Source organism: Oncorhynchus keta, chromosome 17 (genome assembly GCF_023373465.1).
Source record: "Oncorhynchus keta strain PuntledgeMale-10-30-2019 chromosome 17, Oket_V2, whole genome shotgun sequence".
Lineage (NCBI taxonomy): Eukaryota > Metazoa > Chordata > Actinopteri > Salmoniformes > Salmonidae > Oncorhynchus > Oncorhynchus keta.
The window spans coordinates 25,368,880-25,390,756 of NC_068437.1; the positions used below are offsets into that span (position 1 = coordinate 25,368,880).

Genomic DNA, 21,877 nt, shown 5'->3' on the forward strand with positions numbered 1-21,877 from the left:
GCAGATGTTAATGCGAGTGTAGCGAAATGCTTGTGCTTCTAGTTCCGACAATGCAGTGATAACCAACAAGTAATCTAACTAACAATTCCAAAACTACTGTCTTATACACAGTGTAAGGGGATAAGGAATATGTACATAAGGATATATGAATGAGTGATGGTACAGAGCAGCATGGCAGAGCAGCATACAGTAGATGGTATCGAGTACAGTATATACATATGAGATGAGTATGTAGACAAAGTAAACAAAGTGGCATAGTTAAAGTGGCTAGTGATACATGTATTACATAAGGATGCAGTCGATGATGTAGAGTACAGTATATGCGTATGCATATGAGATGAATAATGTAGGGTAAGTAACATTATATAAGGTAGCATTGTTTAAAGTGGCTAGTGATATATTTACATCATTTCCCATCAATTCCCATTATTAAAGTGGCTAGAGTTGGGTCAGTGTCAATGACAGTGTGTTGGCAGCTGCCACTCAATGTTAGTGGTGGCTGTTTAACAGCATACAACATTGTATTCATGTTGTGTAGATACTGTTGTAGACAAAGTGCAATGAGTACATTCTCAAGATAACATGGCTATCTCCTCTGTATCAAAGACTAGGTTATGGAAATCAAGTCTCCCCTAGCCATGTCTGTAAAGGTTAATGCTGTTCACACTTCTCAATGCCCTCCAATTTCACTGTGTTGTAAGCCATCTCGACGGCCGGGGCCTTGGCCTGCAAACATCCCCTCCCTGCAGCAACGTATCCATCCCCAACCCTAGCTCACTGATTGTTTGAGGCTGCTGGCAAAGATGCAGTCCCCGGGAAATGTTAAAGCCTGGATTCACCCTCATATCCAGTGTGGAGCCTCTTTCACCTCTCTGTGACCCTGTGCCCGGCAGTAACACAACCCTGTTCCCAGGCAATGTCACAGTGTGCACCATGCAGGGGTCAGGGATGACTTGATGTAAAGGGATCTAGGCAACAGCATCCAAATTAAATGTTTTTTTCCTCTTTCTGTTTTTCTGTTGTGTTTATGTTGTGAAGAAATTAGATTGCTTTGCTGTGACAGTGCTCTTGTGAGGAAGGCCCTCTTTCACCTCTCCTTTTGTGTGAGGTCACCCCTGTGAAGCCGTCTCTATGGAAACAGGCCTCTCCCAATAGGGGTATATGTACTAGAGCAGAATTTCATTACTAGGTGTTTGTTCAAAATGCTCCAGTGCCCGCATGTGTCCTTGTCCATTTGAAAACACACTACCTCTCTCCATTCTCTTGTAGGTGAACATGAACATGACCGATGATGAGGAGGAAGATGAGAAGGTATTTTATTTCCTTAATTTTGGACTATTCTATAGTATATTCTGTATGCCAGCTGTACAAGTTCTAGTTGGGACTTTTGCATAGTTCCACTGGAAATCCTTTCTCAGAAACTTGTCTTTACCCAAGAAGAGAACATTTCATGCATTCAAAATTAGGGCAGACTGTAGGTAAACAGTAATAGCATGTGAACAAACACATTTCCTTCAGCACCTGCAGTCTATTTCATTGAGTATTCAGTATCACTACAAATGTGCTCTGCCGCAGTGTCCCAGCCCTTTTAAACTCCAAATCTACGCTAAACTGCATCGTTAATTGACGTTTGTCTGTCGTTGGAGATATTAGCAGTGAGTGAAGATTTTCTCACTAGACTTTTCTAAATGGGATGGTAACTATGAGACTAACCTTTTCCCTACAATAACAAATGAGGCTAAGAGCATGTACTTACTGTTCTATCAAGATTATCAGTCGCTTAAACAATTGGATCTCTATATTCATAATGAGGCCTTATTTATAATTGTTCATCTGAACTTGATAATACCAAAACAATTATTTGAATGCCTGTCCACCAGTGGACGTTCATTGTATTCCATTCCAGCCATTACAATGAGCCCATCCTCCTATAGCTCCTCCCAACAGCCTCCACTGCTGACCACACCAAAAGAAGAAGACAAAAGTGTCATGTCTTTTCCTCCTTGTTCCTCTTATCTAGACATTTCCCTTCATTTTGGTTAGGAGAGACAAGAGTTAATGGGATGTGTATTATTGCTTTATGGTGGAGAAGTGGGGAAGTGTGGAGCTGCTGCAAAGCCTCCAAGCAATGACCCCTCTGCAGTGCGCCTGGGCCCAGGAATCATATCCATAATGTGCTTAATATATTCTGTTGTGATGACCGGGGGCTACCGTCATCTACGGAGAGGAACACCCTCTGCTAAAAAACAGGCCTGTCCTCCAAATCCTGTCTGAAAGCACAGGCTAATTCATGGTATGTGTGCATACACATAATACAGCTTACACTTAGTTGCACTACGTTTGTAATCATAGCTTAGAAAAGACAACCCAGTCCCCAAACAAATAGTAATGATATGACAATTGTGTGTTTGTATGAATAGTGAATGAGGATGTGCTGCTTTTGTTGCTTTTAATACTTCTACTACTGAATAGGATCATTAGTAGCAGGTCTTTATAATTTCACTCATCCTCAATAATTTGGCTTTTTTGTATTTTTATTCTCTGTTTGTTTTCTCCTTTAGATGAAAAATGAGTATGTTTTTAAAAAGCAGGGAGTAGATTTTTCCAAATACATGTCCATGTGTTGTGGAGCTCAGTGTAACGGCTTAAACCAAATCATTCTTGTTCCTTGAAGTCCTCTCTGAAAGGTTTAACGTGAGCCCACTAAGCCCATTCACACTCTGTGAAAATGAAATATCTGCTTTCATTGACTAATTAAGCAGTTGCCTGTGTTTGTTTTAAGATGTCAGCTTTAATTTAAAGTGGCTTATTTGAAAGTCGTGTTATGGTTTTGCTGTCACTTAAATGTGATATCAGGCAGACAGACCAAGCAATGTAGCTTTACACTTCATATCAAAGTGCTCTTTCAAACTATTTGGGGTTAAAGAGTGATCAGTGTTAAATTTCATGACTTCAAACGCACTATTTTTTTATTGTAGTCTTTTCGCTAAGAAGTGAATAAAGGCTATTCCCTCTGAGAAGGTTACCATTGCCACTCAAATGTTTTTTCCCTGTTTTCCCCTGGAGGAAGGAGATATGTAAACTTCCGATAGAGCAGTTGGAATGTGAGAGCATGACGTTAAAGGGAGACGAAAGGCCCGGCTACGTTACATCAGGATAATACACAACAGATCTCTCTCTCTGAACAAATCTGTCCTCAGGGAAAAAGACAGCTTACAAATGATGTGTGGCCAAAGTGACTTCCCGTTGGCCTTAGGTATCAATTATGTGTAGATGGACAATATTTATTAAATAACATTAAAACAACTAGAAAAGCAAAACAAGCCCCATAGATCTCCACCACAATGAACAGAGAAGATAAAACATGTCTTCTATGGCCCCTGGCTGGTATGGCTGGTCCAGGGTAAATAGGGGGGAGTGTTGCTCCTCAAGCACTGCCCAGGGGAGCAGGGGGTTGGGTAGGTGGGTTGAGGGGGTGACAGACTGAGCTGAAGGGGTGCTTTCCCTTACCCCCTCAGACCCTAGTCACCACTGGGTCACCTTCAGCACACCAGCTAGACAGACTGCTGATGTCATAGTCAGTGATGTGCATTATGGGAGGTATGTATCACGTACTGCCTCTGGGAGCTGCTCATTCCTCACACGTTTGTTTGTGTATCCATTTGTTTGTTAGCTCGTTTTAATATCATAAAAGAATCCACGTCAAAATCACAGGTGTTTTACATTAAGATTAACGTTTCTCTTCTTTGTGGAATAAGTCACTAGAAAATATTCAGTCAAGCTTTGAATGAATATTCAAATTTGGTTTCATTTATTCAAATTAAAGCAATGTTAAATTAACTTTTTTTTCAGCAGATTATTATGCCCCACATGCCTGTGAAACCACATTTTGTATTTACCTTTGTGCAGGAGATCAAATCTGTTCCCTTTAAAAGGTATAGCTTTTACAATTTGATCTGAAATGAGAATATGATTTGACACAGGTTTCCTAATCAGTACACATTTATGATTTATGTGGTCCATCCCCACCAGTATACCCATCCCTTTCACTTCAAAGGAAGCCATTTTATTTATTTTTGTTTACCAGCAGCACAGAACAATTTTGTAGGCGGCTAAAAGGGAAAATGAACGAAGATAAATAATATCATCAAATGAGTGATGTAGTAAAGGACTTCCAATGCTCATCACTAAGGAGATGGAGGACTTCAAGGGAGATGAAAGGTGATAATCATGAGAGCTTATTGATGCATACTTTAAAGTACATATCATTTGCATTCTTTTTTTTCAAAGAAACCTCAATTATTCTTATTCTTATTGTTTATTTTTCTTCACCTAAGTCATCTTTGGCTACATCTACCTTGTCCACACAGTCCTATCTGTTCTAAATAAGAGTTCATATCAGACTTTATCAGATTTGAATCCTAATTCATGTTTAGGGGGCCTTAATCAATTTTAGATAGGCTCAGATTCCCTTTCATATCTCTAACTGATGAGGCTATCCAGTGAGCTCTCATTTCCCCGTGCGCAGCTCTCTGTCCATCAGGAGCACACAGACATGGATCTTAATGGCTTTTTAGCAGGCACAAACAGTTTCCTCTGCTGTGACTCAGAGCTCAGGAGAAAGAACTAAATTAACACCTAATGTGAAGTAAATGATACGCATTCTGCATTCACATTAGACTAGGTTGGAGTTTTTTTTGTCTCGTTGCAGACAGTTTCTCTTCTATAAAACTATGATTCATAGGATGATACTCTTCAGTACTATCCTTCCCTCTTTTGTATGACACTATGGGATATTAATCTATTCTATAGGATGATAGGCTACAGTACTATCACTCTCTCTCTATTTTATGACACTATGGGATAGTAATCTATGCTATAGGATGATAGGCTACAGTACTATCACTCTCTCTCTATTTTATGACACTATGGGATAGTCATCTATGCTATAGGATGATAGGCTACAGTACTATCACTCTCTCTCTATTTTATGACACTATGGGATATTAATCTATTCTATAGGATGATAGGCTACAGTACTATCCCTCTCTCTCTATTGTATGACACTATGGGATATTAATCTATGCTATAGGATGATAGGCTACAGTACTATCCCTCTCTCTCTATTGTATGACACTATGGGATAGTAATCTATTCTATAGGATGATAGGCTACAGTACTATCCCTCTCTCTCTATTGTATGACACTATGGGATATTAATCTTTGCTATAGGATGATAGGCTACAGTACTATCCCTCTCTCTCTATTGTATGACACTATGGGATAGTAATCTATTCTATAGGATGATAGGCTACAGTACTATCCCTCTCTCTCTATTGTATGACACTATGGGATAGTAATCTATTCTATAGGATGATAGGCTACAGTACTATCCCCCTCTCTCTATTGTATGACACTATGGGATAGTAATCTATTCTATAGGATGATAGGCTACAGTACTATCACTCTCTCTCTATTTTATGACACTATGGGATAGTAATCTATGCTATAGGATGATAGGCTACAGTACTATCCCTCTCTATTGTATGACACTATGGGATATTAATCTTTGCTATAGGATGATAGGCTACAGTACTATCCCTCTCTCTCTATTGTATGACACTATGGGATAGTAATCTATTCTATAGGATGATAGGCTACAGTACTATCCCCCTCTCTCTATTGTATGACACTATGGGATAGTAATCTATTCTATAGGATGATAGGCTACAGTACTATCCCTCTCTCTCTATTGTATGACACTATGGGATATTAATCTTTGCTATAGGATGATAGGCTACAGTACTATCCCTCTCTCTCTATTGTATGACACTATGGGATAGTAATCTATTCTATAGGATGATAGGCTACAGTACTATCCCTCTCTCTCTATTGTATGACACTATGGGATATTAATCTTTGCTATAGGATGATAGGCTACAGTACTATCCCTCTCTCTCTATTGTATGACACTATGGGATAGTAATCTATTCTATAGGATGATAGGCTACAGTACTATCCCCCTCTCTCTATTGTATGACACTATGGGATAGTAATCTATTCTATAGGATGATAGGCTACAGTACTATCACTCTCTCTCTATTTTATGACACTATGGGATAGTAATCTATGCTATAGGATGATAGGCTACAGTACTATCCTCTCTCTCTATTGTATGACACTATGGGATAGTAATCTTTGCTATAGGATGATAGGCTACAGTACTATCCCTCTCTCTCTATTGTATGACACTATGGGATAGTAATCTATTCTATAGGATGATAGGCTACAGTACTATCCCCCTCTCTCTATTGTATGACACTATGGGATAGTAATCTATTCTATAGGATGATAGGCTACAGTACTATCACTCTCTCTCTATTTTATGACACTATGGGATAGTAATCTATTCTATAGGATGATAGGCTACAGTACTATCCCCCTCTCTCTATTGTATCATACTATGGGATAATAATCTCTTCAAGGATCTCTGAGAGAGCATATTTGAGATATTTCCAGCGGCCTCGTGGGAATTGCTCTCTTCCTGTGGTTGTTGTGGAGGAGACTGGGGACTGACAGTGGGGAGTCTCGCTGCTCTGTGCTGCCTGGCGGACAGCGTGTTTTCCCAGGGGCTGCCTCATGAGACACTGATAAAAGCATTCTGTCTGGACACTGTCACTGAGCCCAGGCTGGGGCTGGAACTGCCTTCTAAGACAAACATATAGACATCCTCAAGCCTCCTGTTGGACTACATCAGATACCTCCCCTCTCTCTCCCTCGCTCTTCTCTGTCATCATTCCTGTCATTATGTCCTCCTTTTGATGTGAGTCTTCTCAGCCCTCTTTAGCTTGCATTACTGGTGTTATCATCTCCAGCCTCTCCTTCTGGAAAGCTTCCCAGCGCTGCTTCTCCTCTGCTGTAAGCAGCACTCATCTGATCATGTCTAATTCAACTCAAGACAAGCCTGAGAATATCTCCCCCCCCCACACACACTGAAATTGACTGACACCTTCCCATACCATGGCCATCTGGTCTATATAAGATGTCTGTATCATATCACAACTTTTTCACTATGATATTTATATATCAATACAAAATGAACACTATAACACTATATATACACTTTGTTGGTGATGAAGGTGGACATTGCCGTAGTCCATTCACATGATATGAGAGTTGTATATGAGTGAGAATACATCCAATGATTACAACTCTGCGCTCTGGGGTGGCTGAGCCACTTCTCCCTCACATACACAGAGAGGTGTGAGGACAGACTGACAAACAGACAGAGTATAGAGGTGGGTGGGATAGCACAGGCAGAACAAGTCCAAACCCGCTGTATGGAGACTTGTGGGATTGGACTCCCTTACAAGTTGCACCATACATCCTCTGTCTGGTCTTCCTGTCTGGGTCATCTGGCCTGCTGCCTGATTACTGATGGCCATTTTATGTCTTTCTCATCCTCCAGTTAATCTGTGTTTTAGATGTAGAGTACTTCCATTGTTTGTGGCAGACAAAAGTGGAAATCTCAGTCATCCTCATGACAGCTTTTCAACATTGAATCTGCCTCATTTTCAAAAGCATAGTCTGAAGAGACATCGTTTGCTCATTATAGGCTATTCAATAGATCAATTACTCATGATAGCACAGCAGAGATAAACTGGGCTTTGTCTGCTTCCTCAAACAATTGACATGCAGCACAGTAGACCTCATCAGTGCCTTTGTGTTTTTAGGAATCAGGGAAAAAGGGACTGATGGACAAAATCCATATGGTCCAGGAGATCGTCATCACTGTCCAAAACATTTTGGATGAAATCGCATGCATCGGGGAAAGAGTCAAGAAGTAAGTTTTACATTTAAAGTTTTGGAAATGTTTCATAACACATTACAGTATACTGGAGTTCAATATTCTCTGTAAATGTGGGTGTATACGGCTTTGGCTAGCAACTACATTATTGATTGTGCAGTATCTTGTATCCTCTTAGTCATAATGATATTCTGACTTTATTTGATGTAATATTTCATCCACAGCACATTCAACTGGTCTGTGCCCTTCCTGTCCTGCCTGGCCTGCTTGGTTCTCTTTGTGGCAACAGCAACATTATACTACATCCCACTGCGCTACATTATCTTCATATGGGGTAAGTCAAATATACACCATTATTTGAATAATACATACTGTATTTTGGAATGGATAGCTTCCCCTTCTGCCAAACATTGTTGTAAGAAGACAATTACAGGGAATAGCACTTATATCCGTTATCATTATAACGTGTTCTTCATTGAAGTCATTTGAACATACAGCCATCCTCACATCTCTGTAATGCCCAGAGCTCAGACTGCTAGCTCCAGAGGCCCATTGTGCTCAGAGCTCACTCAGTGGGGGATGTAAGCAGACCAGTCTGAGGCTAGGCTCAGGGTCTGTGAGAAAACAAAGCCGAGCGGCAAGGCAGAGAGCATCATGCTGTATATAAAACAGGATGTCCTTGGGCAGTGTAGGCTCCTGATGTAAACCCTCATTATCTGCTCCAGTCCTACAGAGGAAGACAGTCGTCTCAGCGGTCAGAGGGAAACAGACACTCCTCCTCCAGCTGTTAGCCCACAACTAACTGTACTTCCACACTGCCTCCACCACAATCAATACCAAAATCATATCAAACAACAGCACTGATACACTCTCCTGACTCCCCAGTTAACCCCCATCTCTGGTTGTAACACAAGCCTTTCATGTCGTCTGCACACATTTAGGTCCTTAGGTTCTTTGTGTACACGTCGAGGTAAGCGATGTAGCTAGCAGTGAACATATGGTCTCATTAGAACCTAGAGGTATTTGTTTGCTTTCTAGAAAGAGTGTGGAATGCAACCAAATGGGTGGAAATAACAGTATTGAAAATTAGATAAAGAATAAACTTTATTTGAATGGAAACAGAAGAAATGTTTTGGTTGTTTGACTAATATGAAAAGGTGGTTGGGGGTGGAGTGGTGATAGGGGGAAGGGAGATTGGTAATCTCTGCTCCGGGCTTTAGTACTGTATGTGTACTCAGAGGACCTGAGTCGCCCTTGGACACGGACTGAAATGTATGTTCTGCAGTCAGCCACCAGGCTCTGTTCAAAAGCTCTGATGGATGTTTGTGTTACTGTGCACCTGCTGCCTGCATTACAGCATTCTCTGTACTGTTGAGCTGCCAACATACAGTACCAGTCAAAAGTTTGGACATGCCTACAGTACTCATTCAAGGGTTTTTCTTTATTTTTACTATTTTATACATTGTAGAATAATAGTGAAGACATCAAAACTATGAAATAACACATGGAATAATGTTGTAACCAAATAATTGTTTAACAAATCTAAATATATTTTAGATTCTTCAAAGTAGCCACCCTTTGCCTTGATGACAGCTTTGCACACTCTTGGTTTTCTCTAAACCAGCTTCACCTGGAATGCTTTTCCAAAATTCTTGAAGGAGTTCCCACATATGCAGAGCACTTGTTGGCTGCTTGTACTTCACTCTGCGGTCCAACTCATCACATACCATATCAATTGGATTGAGGTCGGGTGATTGTGGAGGCAGGTCTTGTGATGCAGCATTCCATCACTCACCTTCTTGGTCAAATGGCCCTTACACAGCCTGGAGGTGTGTTGGGTCATTGTCCTGTTGAATAACAAATGATAGTCCCACTAAGCGCAAACCAGATGGGATGGCATATCGCTGCAGAATGCTGTGGTAGCCATTCTGGTTAAGTGTGCCTTAAATTCTAAATAAATCACAGACAGTGTCACCAGCAAATCACCTCCATACCATCACACCTCTTCCTCCATGCTTCACGGTATGAACCACACACGCAGAGATCATCCATTCACCTACTCTGCGTCTCACAAAGACAGGGGTTGGAACCTAAAATCTCAATTTTGGACTCAGACCAAAGGACAGATTTCCACCGGTCTAATGTCCACTGCTCGTGTTTCTTGGCCCAAACAAGTCTCTCTTCTTATTGGTGTCCTTTAGTAGTGGTTTCTTTGCAGCAGTTCGACCATGAAGGCCTGATTCACACAGTCTCCTCTGAACAGTTGATGTTGCGATGTGTCTGTTACTGGAACTCTGACGCATTTGGGCTGCAATTTCTGAGATGCAGTTAACTCTAATGAACTTATCCTCTGTAGCAGAGGTAACTCGGGTTCTTCCTTTCCCATGGTTGTCCTCATGAGGGCCAGTTTCATCAAATCGCTTGATGGTTTTTGCGACTGCAGAAACTTTCAAAGTTGTTTTCTGCATTGACTGACATTCATGTCTTAAAGTAATGATGGACTGTGATTCCCTTTGCTTATTTGAGCTGTTCTTGAAATAATATGGAGTTGGTCTTTTACCAAGTAGGGCTATTGTCTGTATACCACCCCTACCTTGTCACAACACAACTGATTGGCTCAAACGCATTAAGAAGGAAAGAAATTACACAAATTAATTTTTTTACAAGGCACACCTGTTAATTGAAATGCATTTCCACTGACTACCTCATGAATCTGGTTGAGAGAATGCCAAGAGTGTTCAAACCTGTCATCAAGGCAAAGGGTGGCTACTTTGAAGTATCTCAAATAAAATACACTTTTTTAGTTACTTTATGATTCCATATGTGCTATTTCATTGTTTTGATGTTTTCACTATTATTCTGCAATGTAGAAAATAGTAAAATAAAGAAAAACCCTTGAATGAGTAGGTGTGTTCAAACTTTTGACTGGTACTGTATACACGACATATAAAAAAGTATGTGGACACCCTTTTGAATTAGTTAATTTCAGCCACACCTGTTGCGGACAGCTGAATAAAATCAAGCACACCGCCATGCAATCTCCATAGACAAACATTGGCAGTAGAATGGCCTTACTGAAGAGCTCAGTGACTTTCAGCGTGGCACCGTCATAGGATGCCACCTTTCCAACAAGTCAGTTCGTTAAATTTCTGCCCTGCTAGAGCTGCCCAGGTCAACTGTAAGTGCTGTTATTGTGAAGTGGAAACATCTAGTAGCAACAACGGCTCAGCCACGAAGTTGTAGGCCACACAAGCTCACAGAACAGCGCATAGCGTGTAAAAATCATCTGTCCTCGGTTCCAACACTCACTACCGCATTCCAAACTGCCTCTGGAAGCAACATCAGCACAAGAACTGTTCGTCGGGAGCTTCATGAAATTGTTTTCCATGGCCGAGCAGCCGCCCACAAGCCTAAGATCACAATGCGCAATGCCAAGAGTCGGCTGGAGTTGGTGTAAAGCTTGCCACCAATGGACTCTGGAGCAGTGGAAAAGTGTTCTCTGGAGTGAGTATCACGCTTCACCATCTGGCAGTCCGACGGACGAATCTGGGTTTGGTGGATACTAGGAGAACGCTACCTGCCCAAATGCATAGTGCCAACTGTAAAGTTTGCTGGAGGAGGAACAATGGTCTGGGGCTGCTTTTAATGGTTCGGGCAAGCCCCTTAATTCATGTGAACAGAGATCTTAACGCTACAGCATACAATTACATTCTAGACGATTATGTGATACCAACTTCGTCGCAACAGTTTGAGGAAGGCCGTTTCCTGTTTCAGCATGACAATGCCCCTGTGCACAAAGCAAGATCCATACAGAAATGGTTTGTCCAGATCGGTGTAGCCTGCACAGAGCCTGGACCTCAATCCCATCAAACAACCTTTGGAATGAACTGGAACGCCGACTGCGAGCCAAGCCTAATCGCCCAACATCAGTGCTTGTTGTGGCTGCATGGAAGCAAGTCCCAGCAGCAATGTTCCAACATATAGTGGAAAGCCTTCCTAAGATGAGTGGAGGCTGTTATAGCAGCAAAGGGGAAACCAACTCCATATTAATGCCCATGATTTTGGATGCCCTGTCCATACAACCCCACCATCTTATTGATATACAGATTCAATTTAGTTCCAGGGGATCAATTTAATACCATCACAAGGTGCAATTTCTCATACAGCGGTGAAAGAGCTAGGGAAGGGGTCGCAAGATTGTTTTCTCCTTGTAAAAATATGCAGGTCTCGATGACACCTTTATTTATTAATGTGTCCTTGTTTTCACAGGCGTTAACAAATTTACCAAGAAGCTACGCAACCCGTATGCCATTGACAATAATGAAATACTGGATTTCCTCAAGAGGGTGCCTTCTGATGTTCAAAAGGTAAGGGTTCAATTTCACATACACATAGAGGTAGGGAATTCCCTGAAGATATCTGCATTATTTGCTCTAACAGAATTCTCAAGTGTTGGGGAAATATATCCTCTGGCTTTGTTTGATTATTAATGAACTCACGCGTTTAAAGCACCCCTGGCCCAATTATTTCTGGCGGTGGTTTGATTCAGTTGCCCCTTTGCCTGGATGGGGTCTGCTCTGATCTGTCCTCCGCCATATCGCTCCAGCCTCGTCCCTGATTAGCAGTTTTGTCTCTGTGATAAAAGCGCTGTGGTGTCGGGGCCTGTGATTGGCCAGGGGCCGGCGGAGGGCCCCTGAAGTCTGTGGTTGTCTGTGGCTAGTGTGACCAGCTCTGTGTCAGCTTAGACACTCTGACGTTGCCCCCGCCACATCAGGGTGGGGGAGTCAATTAATGTAGTCGTGAGACCCGGCCATCCTGCTGGCTGCCATATGTGATCATATATTAGCCATGGCTGATATGTAATTTGCCGTTACATCACAGGGCTGGTAGCAGATAGCTGCCAGGGCAGGGTGCTGTCGGGGTACGTGGTACTGGGTGTTCATCCTGTTCTCTCTCTGTTCTGTTCTCTGACTGAGAGAGGCTGAGTGTGGGCAGGAAACGGAGCAGCAAACAGTGCCTTCCTCTCCCAGGTACAGTACTCCACAAACAGTATTCAGTTAGGATACGTGACTGTCTGGATCTAGAAAGACAATGAACCCCGGTCTCTTTCTCCACTGTCCCCTTGATGTTGTCACTCTGAGAGTTATTGCCAAATGTTCAGTGATGTTGGAGAGAAGCCTATGTGATTCTTTTGGCTGAGTAAAGTTGGCAAAACAACAAGATGAATACATTTAGTTTTGCCATATTTTATGTCTCACATCTTTTATGTGACACATTGTTAAAGTTTTAAAAATGACTCCATTGGGACAATACTTTTTAGTCTAGTTTACAGATGAACTATGTCATGGATGGTGGGTACATAACAAAACAAAACATTCATATTGACTCATCAGTAGATAAAGTTTTGTGAATAATAATCTGCCGAACAAGACAAAGACAAGAACCATAACAATAGTTATTACCTTAGAACTCCAACCCTTAGATAGGCCGAGGTATGGACACAGTCTAGCCATATTACAAAGGCTGGAAACAGGCTCCTGTCTCACAGCAAAATTACTTGGCAATTAGTGCCTGTGCAAATCTACAAAGCCCCCCCAAACCGGGACTTCTGACAGGAGCTTGTCTGTCCTGAAATAAGAAGCATCTGTTAGTTCTAACAGTTTCATGTTCTGATGCAGACGGCAGTCACTTTGTTCCCTCATTCATTCCATCTCCCATTCTAATAATCAGGGTTTGGTAATTAGTATGGATTCTCTACCTTGATTCAACAGAACCATGTTATTGTTGTAGCAACAACAAAAATGCTTTTGAAAGCAATTTTTCTTCAAACTTCATTTTGTCAAGTTTCTAAATCTTTTTACAACTATCAATTGGTTTCGCATTATGGTTGTTTTGATTCATTTTTGGGGCCTGTTACTTTCAGTAGAGACTACAAAATTGGACAAAGATATTTTAGATACTTAGTTTTTCAACCATTTGCCATAGTAAGTTCCAATTTGGAAGTTTAATTCTAGACTTTCAGCCTTGATTTCTGTTACAAATATGTTTGGACGTGTAGACCTGAAATCTTTGATGTTGAGCATAATTCTGCAAACATAACTGAAAGGAAACTGGGGTTTAAAGTTAAAATGTCAAAGTGGCAGGTCTCTTTTCTCGGATGAAATCAAAGTCAACTTTTAGTTCCCATTGAAGCATGTAAAATTCGACATCCCATTGATGCCAGTTGCTACTCTAGTTAAGAAACCCCTGGCTGAGGCTATTCTTGGCTTCGTACAAAGTTTTCTCCGAAAGGACACAACTTGCAATGAGCGATTATGCAGTTTTACAACTCCCTCACTGGCAGGTCTTCTCAACAGTTGATGTCTGCTTCTAATATTGCGATTGTGGCAGAGGAGGGGGGAGTGCGCTGGTACGGAACCCTTGACTTCTCAAATCCTTCCTCCCTGTGATTAATCCCCTCTGCTCCTGTGTTTAAAAAATGATTCATTACAGGCAAGCCCGCCTCGCTTTCCCCTGCACCAGCTCTCCTCGGGGGAGCCATTACCGTGCGCTCCACTGAGCTCAGATTACCTGCCTCCGACCAAACTCCTGTTTGTTTTTACAGGTGCAGTACAGCGAGCTGAGAGCGCCCAGCGTCCAGAGCCCGCCACGGAGGAGAAGGTAAGCCCCTCGGACATGCTGGATGAAAGGCCCGGGCTCCTTTTGAAAATGGCACGGCCCAGTCCGCTACGATGGCAACGCTCCAGTGCCAGCAGAACCTGCGACCCCTCACCGCCTGCTCCCCCCTCTCCCGTGCCCCCTGCTGTGGGGGTGCAGTCAGCCGCTCTCCCGTTTGTGTGTCTGCCACCCCCCTGACAGGGGCTGTGCACTGCACCGGCTAGGGAGGCAGCACATGGAGCTGTCAATCACAGAGCCAGAGACGCCGTCTGCCCGCATCCATTCATGCATTTTAGAAAAAGAATGAGAGCTAGAAAGTTTGGTTTAACTCAGACCTCTGCTGTTTGGCTTTTATTGGTTTGAGTAGTATAACTGAACCGCTGCAATGCTTTGAATCATTTACATTTTATTTTCATATAAGGGCAAATTGGTATATGTAATACTGTAGGTGTGCTAAATCCATTTAATACTTTGTACTTTGTACATTCCTACCTATTTAAATTGATCTCTCAAATATAGACTTTAGGTAAAGTATTACAGGCATTAATTTTGTATTTTTATGGTTCTCTTTTTATGTAGGCCGATAACTGTTTACTACAAAGCCTTTTTATATTCATTATTTTAATTTGTAAAATCAACTCTGTACAATCCCTTTGATCAAATATTTTGTATTATGAAGAAGTGATTTTCTGAACAGATTCAAAGGAAAGTTAGACACATGTAACTTTGATACTCTAGTGCAACTTCTCATGTTTCCTGTGTTGATGTCTTTCTTATTTGTCAATTCTCAAATGAAAATGTGATGAATTGTAAAATCTCGAAAAATCCAATCTCAAACTGTAGTTTCTCCACAATGATTTTCTTTCTAACTGCACTGGGAATGGATTACACCACTTCTCTCCCTGAATACACAGTAAATACATCTGATTACACAACACACCCATTGGAACAGAGCTCATGCATCGGCCACCGCTGTGCCTTGGTTACCGAGCTCACATCAAAGCCCTGTATGTCGGTCCGGCGCAGTGGCTAATGCAGTGCTTTTGTTGCCTTCTCACAATAACAGGGTCCAAATGAGCGGGCGCTCATCTCACAGAGAGTACTTTTCATCTTCAGCACTTAATGCTTCACGTTTCCACTAAAATCACCTCAACTACCAAATGTTGGCTACACACAGGGGATAGTCTTTCTCTCTATGATGGAGTTCCTGGAAGAGTAACATATGCTCCCTACTCCATCAGACATAATCCTCAGAGGGTCTTTCACGGTTTGCTTTGAGGCATCTTCAAATTATTCACAACGATTAGCCTCAAACATTGATGTGATGTTACTTAGAGATGATTATTGGTGTGTTTAGAAGATTGTTTTAGATCTTGTATGTATTAGATTTGAATGTGATGATTTTCAAACAGTTTTATCCTTGATGGGCCTACATTAACTGGCTCTTTCATTGCCTTTGACAAATTACAATCTCTTTTTAATGGGAAATCGATTCCTCATGACATTTCCAGACTATGCACATATTGGATAAAATCCTTATGGAGTATTTCTTGCTCATGTACCAGTGGAACTTTAATCATATAACATGTTATCAGAGTTCTTTTTGTCGTTGGATCTCCACACAGTAGGCCTTTGAAATAACTTATTGTTTAGTTGGTGTGTTCTCAGATCTGCTCATTCAAAGAAAGAGTAAATAAATAAACAAGGAACACTTAAAAATAGCCCTAGTTTGAGCAGAGTTTTGGCTGAGGCGAGCCCTGGACCCCAGCACTGGAAGTTTGTTCTAGCTGATTGGTGTGCTGAGCATCCCAGTCGGGCGGGAGGGCGGGTGATCTCCTTCCTCTGCAGTAGCACGCTGGTGAAAGAGCATCTATCTGTGCTTTGTGAAGAGTTTGATTGGCTCAGGGGGACCTGGTGGAGCCCCAGGCTATCTCTTTTGACAGGCTGATAGAGACATCACTGGGCTCTCCCAGGAGCTGCCACCAGGGGTCCATTTCAAAGTGAGGGGGAGTGGAGGTGACCCTGAGCTTCTGACGAGCTAAATCCCACATACAAGCTGAAACCCTGCTGCATTCTGGGCTCCACTGGGGGTGGGGGTGGCATGGAGGAGGAGGTGGGGTGCCCACAGAGAAGAACCAATGAGGTGTCCCGACAGGTGAAACCAATTAAGCATCACTCCCGGGGTACTGTTAATCATCATATTTTAACACACTCCAATACAGCTGTATCTCACACATACAGTGATGTGCTCTGCAATATGTTTGATCCTAGAAACTCATTAGGATTCAAAACTTCTAAAAATACAAGACAGAACTTTCCAAACAGAAATATAACTGCAGCTTGTTACTGATGCATTGTTTCTGAAAGAGATGACCAAATAACTATTAAGTGACATTTTGTCTTGAAGTTACAACCACTACCTGTTCCATAATGTTTGACATGAGTATCGGTGGCTAATATTGATGAATTGAGCCTGGCTCTGGGGACTTCTGGGAACTAAGAGGTTGGAGCTGTCATCAGTGGAGATATTATCAAGGCAAATGAGGTCATTGGTATTAAGAGAGGTCATGGTGAATAGGCTGTCTGCTTCCCAGCTGTCATGTCACTGGCACTGAGCTTTTGGACTTGGACGCCCTCTGTTAATGTTGAGTCATTCATTCAATGAGTTAAAGACAGGATATAGACAGGGTTAGGGCTGCCATAGAATTCTCACCAAGCATAATGTCTCTTTCCTCTTCGTAGAGAAGTAATCATATTTAAGAAATAATTTATAACTCTATTCCCTCTAGGGAAAAGCCCAAATCTCAGCAGATAAGTCACCATGCAATCTGGTCCCTGAATGCATTAGAAACTCCCTGGATGTTTTACAAGCTTGCTAATAAACATTTGAGCCACATAGCAGTTAACATTGCCTGGATCATATTTTTTTTCCACTAGTTGTTGTTGTTTTTGTGCGCTGTGTGGCAGTGATGTCTTCATCAGTCTGTCAAAATGGAAGTGCCTGCAGCTGTGGTGGATCCCCCCAGAGCCTGTCACACTCCTTGTTTCCATGGTAGTCCTTCAGGCAGCACCACAGGCAGGCTGTGCGCAAGGACCCCTACAACCTGTTTTTTCAGCAGTCGCTCCTGTGATGTGCAGCCCTGAAGCGGGCGTCAAACTAGCAAGCGCAAACACAGAGAACACTGATGTGATCGCTTCTCTCCTTCGCAGGTGTACCGCCCTGCCTTTCAGATGATGCCAGCAAAGGCTTCATTTTATTATGCCACTACACTCCGCACCTCTTTTGAGTAATTGTTACATGAGTGATTTCGTGATGGTTCTCTGACCTCCCATCATGGAGACACTATTTCACCACAGTGCCGCATAGTGACAGAGGCACTACTCTTGGTTATACTTACAGGTGTCAAATCTCTTTGGTTATAGCTATTTGTTCTAGTGGTACCAATTGAAAAACGGGCCAATGAGATTAGCACTAGTGCCCTGAGTCTGGGCTGCCTTGAATTAAAATGCCAGAGGTCAGGGCCGACTCGAAGAGGACCTTGACACCAGTAAAGTGGAAGACTCACCTGGAATCAACTCAGTAATGACATCCAAATGACGGGCCAGATTGTGGTGCTACAGTCCCAGATTGGTCTCCCTCCATAAGCATGTACCTGAGGAGACAGCATTTGGAGCTTTTGAAAAGACATCCAAGCCTATATTCAGGTGCCAGTTTGCTTTGTAGGAGTCGGTTTATCCTCCGTGTCAACTACAAAAAACCATGCAAATAGATTTTATACTGACAGTGTCGTTCGTTATTCAAGAACAAACTCGAATGACAGGAATACTAGAAAGTGCAAGAACAGGGACTGATATGGTCTCTAGGATAAGGGGTGGAAATATGACTGCTAATGGTGGCTGTTTCCAGAAGTCATGGTTTGGTAATAATTTATACAGTGGCCCACTGTACTCTGTGGTGTAAAGACATGGCAAAAGCCATAATTCTTTGTAACATATCAAAAATAGAGGGTTTAAGAGCTTAAATTAAATCATTGGCCTTTAAAAGCATCTCTCCGAGGGGCAGCCTGCATTAATATATTCAACTGATTCTGCTTTAATATTATTCAGAGTGCATTAAAATGAAGCGAACAGCTGGGATCACGGCCAGTCTCTGGAGCATTGCCTGGGCCGTGAGTGGTGGTTGAATGCAAAGCATGTCGGAGGCAGTGTTGTGGCCCAGCATGGCCCTACATGCTGGATGCAGGGCCACAAGGTCTCTGTTACAGGTGCAGGCCTGACAGGCACTGATCTAGGATCAGGGGGTCCTGACATGGGCCTCAGGATAGCTACTGTACTGCCTACCTTGGAACAATGTCACATGAACAGAAACCAGGCCCTTGCAGCCAATCAGGTCAGACCAAATTGTTGCTGTTGCTGAGAGAACCTTCAAATGGTCAGTAATTCAAAACGTTGTTTGTATTGGAAGCTAGGACATTGTCATCAAGATGCCTCTACACTGGTTTCAACTTTATTTTCTTATTCTTCAAGATAGCTTCCCAAGACTCCCTGAAAAACAGTGCCAATTGCTACTGAGTTTATCCTGGTTACACAAATAAAATTGAACTAAAGCTCTACATCCTTGACAAAGAACCTTGAACATATTTGTAGGATAAACAGAGTTCAGGTCTGACTTTAAAAATAAAAAATAAATGTTAAAAAAGCAATAGAACTGTAAAGCCTTTAACTTCTTGCGTTACCTCGATGCTCTCTCTAACTGCATATTTCATTTGAATTAACACTGAATGCAATGTGAGTCTGAGCCTCCTGAGGAAAGAGAAGAATATTTGGTTTGTTAAATCTGCTAAAGACATTGATAGTCTCGCCGTTGCAAACCCTGGAAGAAAAAAATACAAATAAAATCAGGTATCAATAGAGATAAGTACAGATCAACTTTTGTTTCATTGAAAGAAGGAGAGGAAAAACACATTTCCACTGTGGCTGGCACATGGATGACTGCAAAAGTGTTCAACAGGAATAGCCTTTCATTAAGGACACCGTTAGGACACCTCTGACACATTCTATAGCATCAGAATGAATATGTATACGCAGTCCTTAGGAAAGAGACACAGCAGAATTACAAAGTGAAGTCATGGTGGGAAAATCTAGCGTGGTAAAGAAGCCCAATCTGGACCTGATATATTTTGATCTGCTGTAAATTTAAAAGAAGCTAAATATTAATGTAATGAACATGATGGGAGACAGAGAGCTGGTTTCAAGCACATTGGGATCTGGAGAGTGAGCTGCGTTCAGGGGATCTATGTGTTTGAGAGTGTGAGTTGGAGTTCCGTACCCCTTCCAATCCACCAGGTAGTGGATGCGACCACCCAGGTTCTTGGAGTCAATGAGGGCTTGGGCGGAATAAGCTGGTGCTCCGCCAACATCAAACGAAGGTGACCCACTGGTGGATGGAGAGGGTTGTACCTCACAGGCTTAAGAAGGGACATAAGGAAGGATGAGGAGATCCGGAAATGGTGGGGCAACTGGAGACGGTAGGTGACAGGATTGATGCGGTATGTTATTTTGAAGGGACCAAGGAACGGGGGACTGAACTTTTTGCAGGGGTCACGAAGCCAGATGTCCCGGGTCGAGAGCCACACACGTTGCCCAGGGTGTAAGAGTGGAGTAGGTCGGTGACGCTGGTCAGCGAACAATTTCTGGGAGAGGGAAGCTTGATGTAGGTTCCGATGTGCGGTCTCCCAAACCTGCTCACTCTGTCAAAACCACTCATCGACAGCAGGGGGGTTAGTATATGAAGACACACTGCAAAGGAGTGAGAATTGCACCAGGGAGTTATGTGCGTATTTGGCCCAGGCTAGATAGCGACTCCACCCGTGTGGTCGGTGGGTGCAGTGTTGGCGAATGTACATCCCTATTTCCATCTGCCCGTTGGTTTGGGGATGGTATCCGGAGGATAGGCTGATGGAGACCCGCAGTCGGTCGTAGAAGGCACGCCACACCCTGGAAACAAACTGGGGTCCCCGATCCGAAACGATGTCATCCTATCCAGATAAAACACCCGTCGGAACATGCACTCGGCCATTTCCATGGCATTGGGTAGATGAGTGGGCACATCTTGGAGAACCGGTCCACTACAACTAAAATAGTAGTGATGCCCGAAGTGTCTGGTAGATCAGTGAGGAAATCCATGGCGATGTGGGACCATGGTCTGTGTGGTGTAGGTAAAAGGCTTGAGCTTATTGGTAGGTAATTTGTGCCCATGCACAGACGGGACAGAAAATAACGTAATCTCAGACGTCTGCTGTTAGGGATGACCACAAGAACTTGCGTGTCAGCAGCTCCACTGTCCGGGTGATCCCGGGATGGACAGAACTTAGCGAGGTATGGCACCACTGCGTTATTTGGCGTCTGACGGATGCCGGAGCGTAGGTCTTGCCTGCAGGGGTTTCGGGAGGTGCTGGGTAGTGGCGTAAGATCTCTTGGACGGCTGATTGTATTTCCTACGACACAAGATGGAGGCAAGATGGGCTCTGGAGCTGGATTAGAGGAATGGGAGTCAAACAGACTGGATGAGGAATCAACCATCACATTTTTCTTGCCAGACAGATAGGTGACGGTGAAGTTAAAGCGGGTGAAGAAGAGTACCCAGCGAGCCTGTTTGGGGTTCAGCCTCTTCGCACTTCTTAAGTACTCCAAATTGCAGTGGTTGGTAAGGACAAGGAATGGGTGGGGAGCTCCCTCTAACCAGTGGCACCACTCTTCGATAGCCAGCTTAATGGCGAGGAGATCTCGGTTCCTGACATAGTCCCTGTTAGCGGGTGACAGTTTCTTGGAAAAGAAGCCACATGGATGTCATTTGGGAGTGTCCCTACCCGCTGAGAGAGAACCGCTTCTTCGCCTGCCTCAGACGCATCAACCTCCAGAACAAAAAGAAGGGTACGATATGGCTGCCTATGGATGGGTGCAGAGGTGAAGTGTAACGGCGTTCGTTTGTCGAAAGAGAGTCGGACGGAATGCAGCGTGGTGGTTACTCATGTCTTTAATGGAAAAAAGCGATACATGAAATAACTATACAAATACAAAAACAACAAATGGAACGTGAAAACCTAATACAGCCTGTCTGGTGAACAACTACACAGAGACAGGAACAATCACCCACGAAATACACAGTGACACCCCGGCTACCTAAATATGGTTCCCAATCAGAGACAACGAGAATCACCTGACTCTGATTGAGAACCGCCTCAGGCAGCCAAGCCTATGCTAGACACACCCCTAATAAACCACAATCCCAATGCCAACAAAAACCCCAATAAGACAACACAATAAACCCATGCCACACCCTGGCCTGAACAAATAATATAACGAAAACACAAAACACTATGACCAAGGCTTGACAGAACCCCCCTAAGGTGC

The 21,877-nt window shown here is 42.9% G+C and overlaps 1 protein-coding gene and 1 long non-coding RNA gene across 2 annotated transcripts in view; one reads left to right on the top strand and one right to left on the bottom strand.

Annotated features, from left to right (window-relative positions):
- LOC118396700 (multiple C2 and transmembrane domain-containing protein 2-like) overlaps window positions 1-15,306 on the top strand; it is a 41,904-nt gene extending 26,598 nt beyond the window's left edge. Inside the window, exons 19-23 of the mRNA XM_035791059.2 lie at window positions 1,270-1,311; window positions 7,734-7,843; window positions 8,032-8,141; window positions 12,077-12,174; window positions 14,412-15,306. Of these exons, the coding sequence (XP_035646952.1) occupies window positions 1,270-1,311; window positions 7,734-7,843; window positions 8,032-8,141; window positions 12,077-12,174; window positions 14,412-14,471 (420 nt within the window). The 3' untranslated portion in view covers window positions 14,472-15,306. The remainder of the gene's footprint in view (window positions 1-1,269; window positions 1,312-7,733; window positions 7,844-8,031; window positions 8,142-12,076; window positions 12,175-14,411) is intronic.
- The window catches only part of LOC118396701 (uncharacterized), a 33,554-nt gene that overhangs the window by 332 nt on the left and 11,345 nt on the right, over window positions 1-21,877 (bottom strand). Inside the window, exon 2 of the long non-coding RNA XR_004828249.2 lies at window positions 18,031-18,117. This is a non-coding gene — a long non-coding RNA (uncharacterized LOC118396701). The remainder of the gene's footprint in view (window positions 1-18,030; window positions 18,118-21,877) is intronic.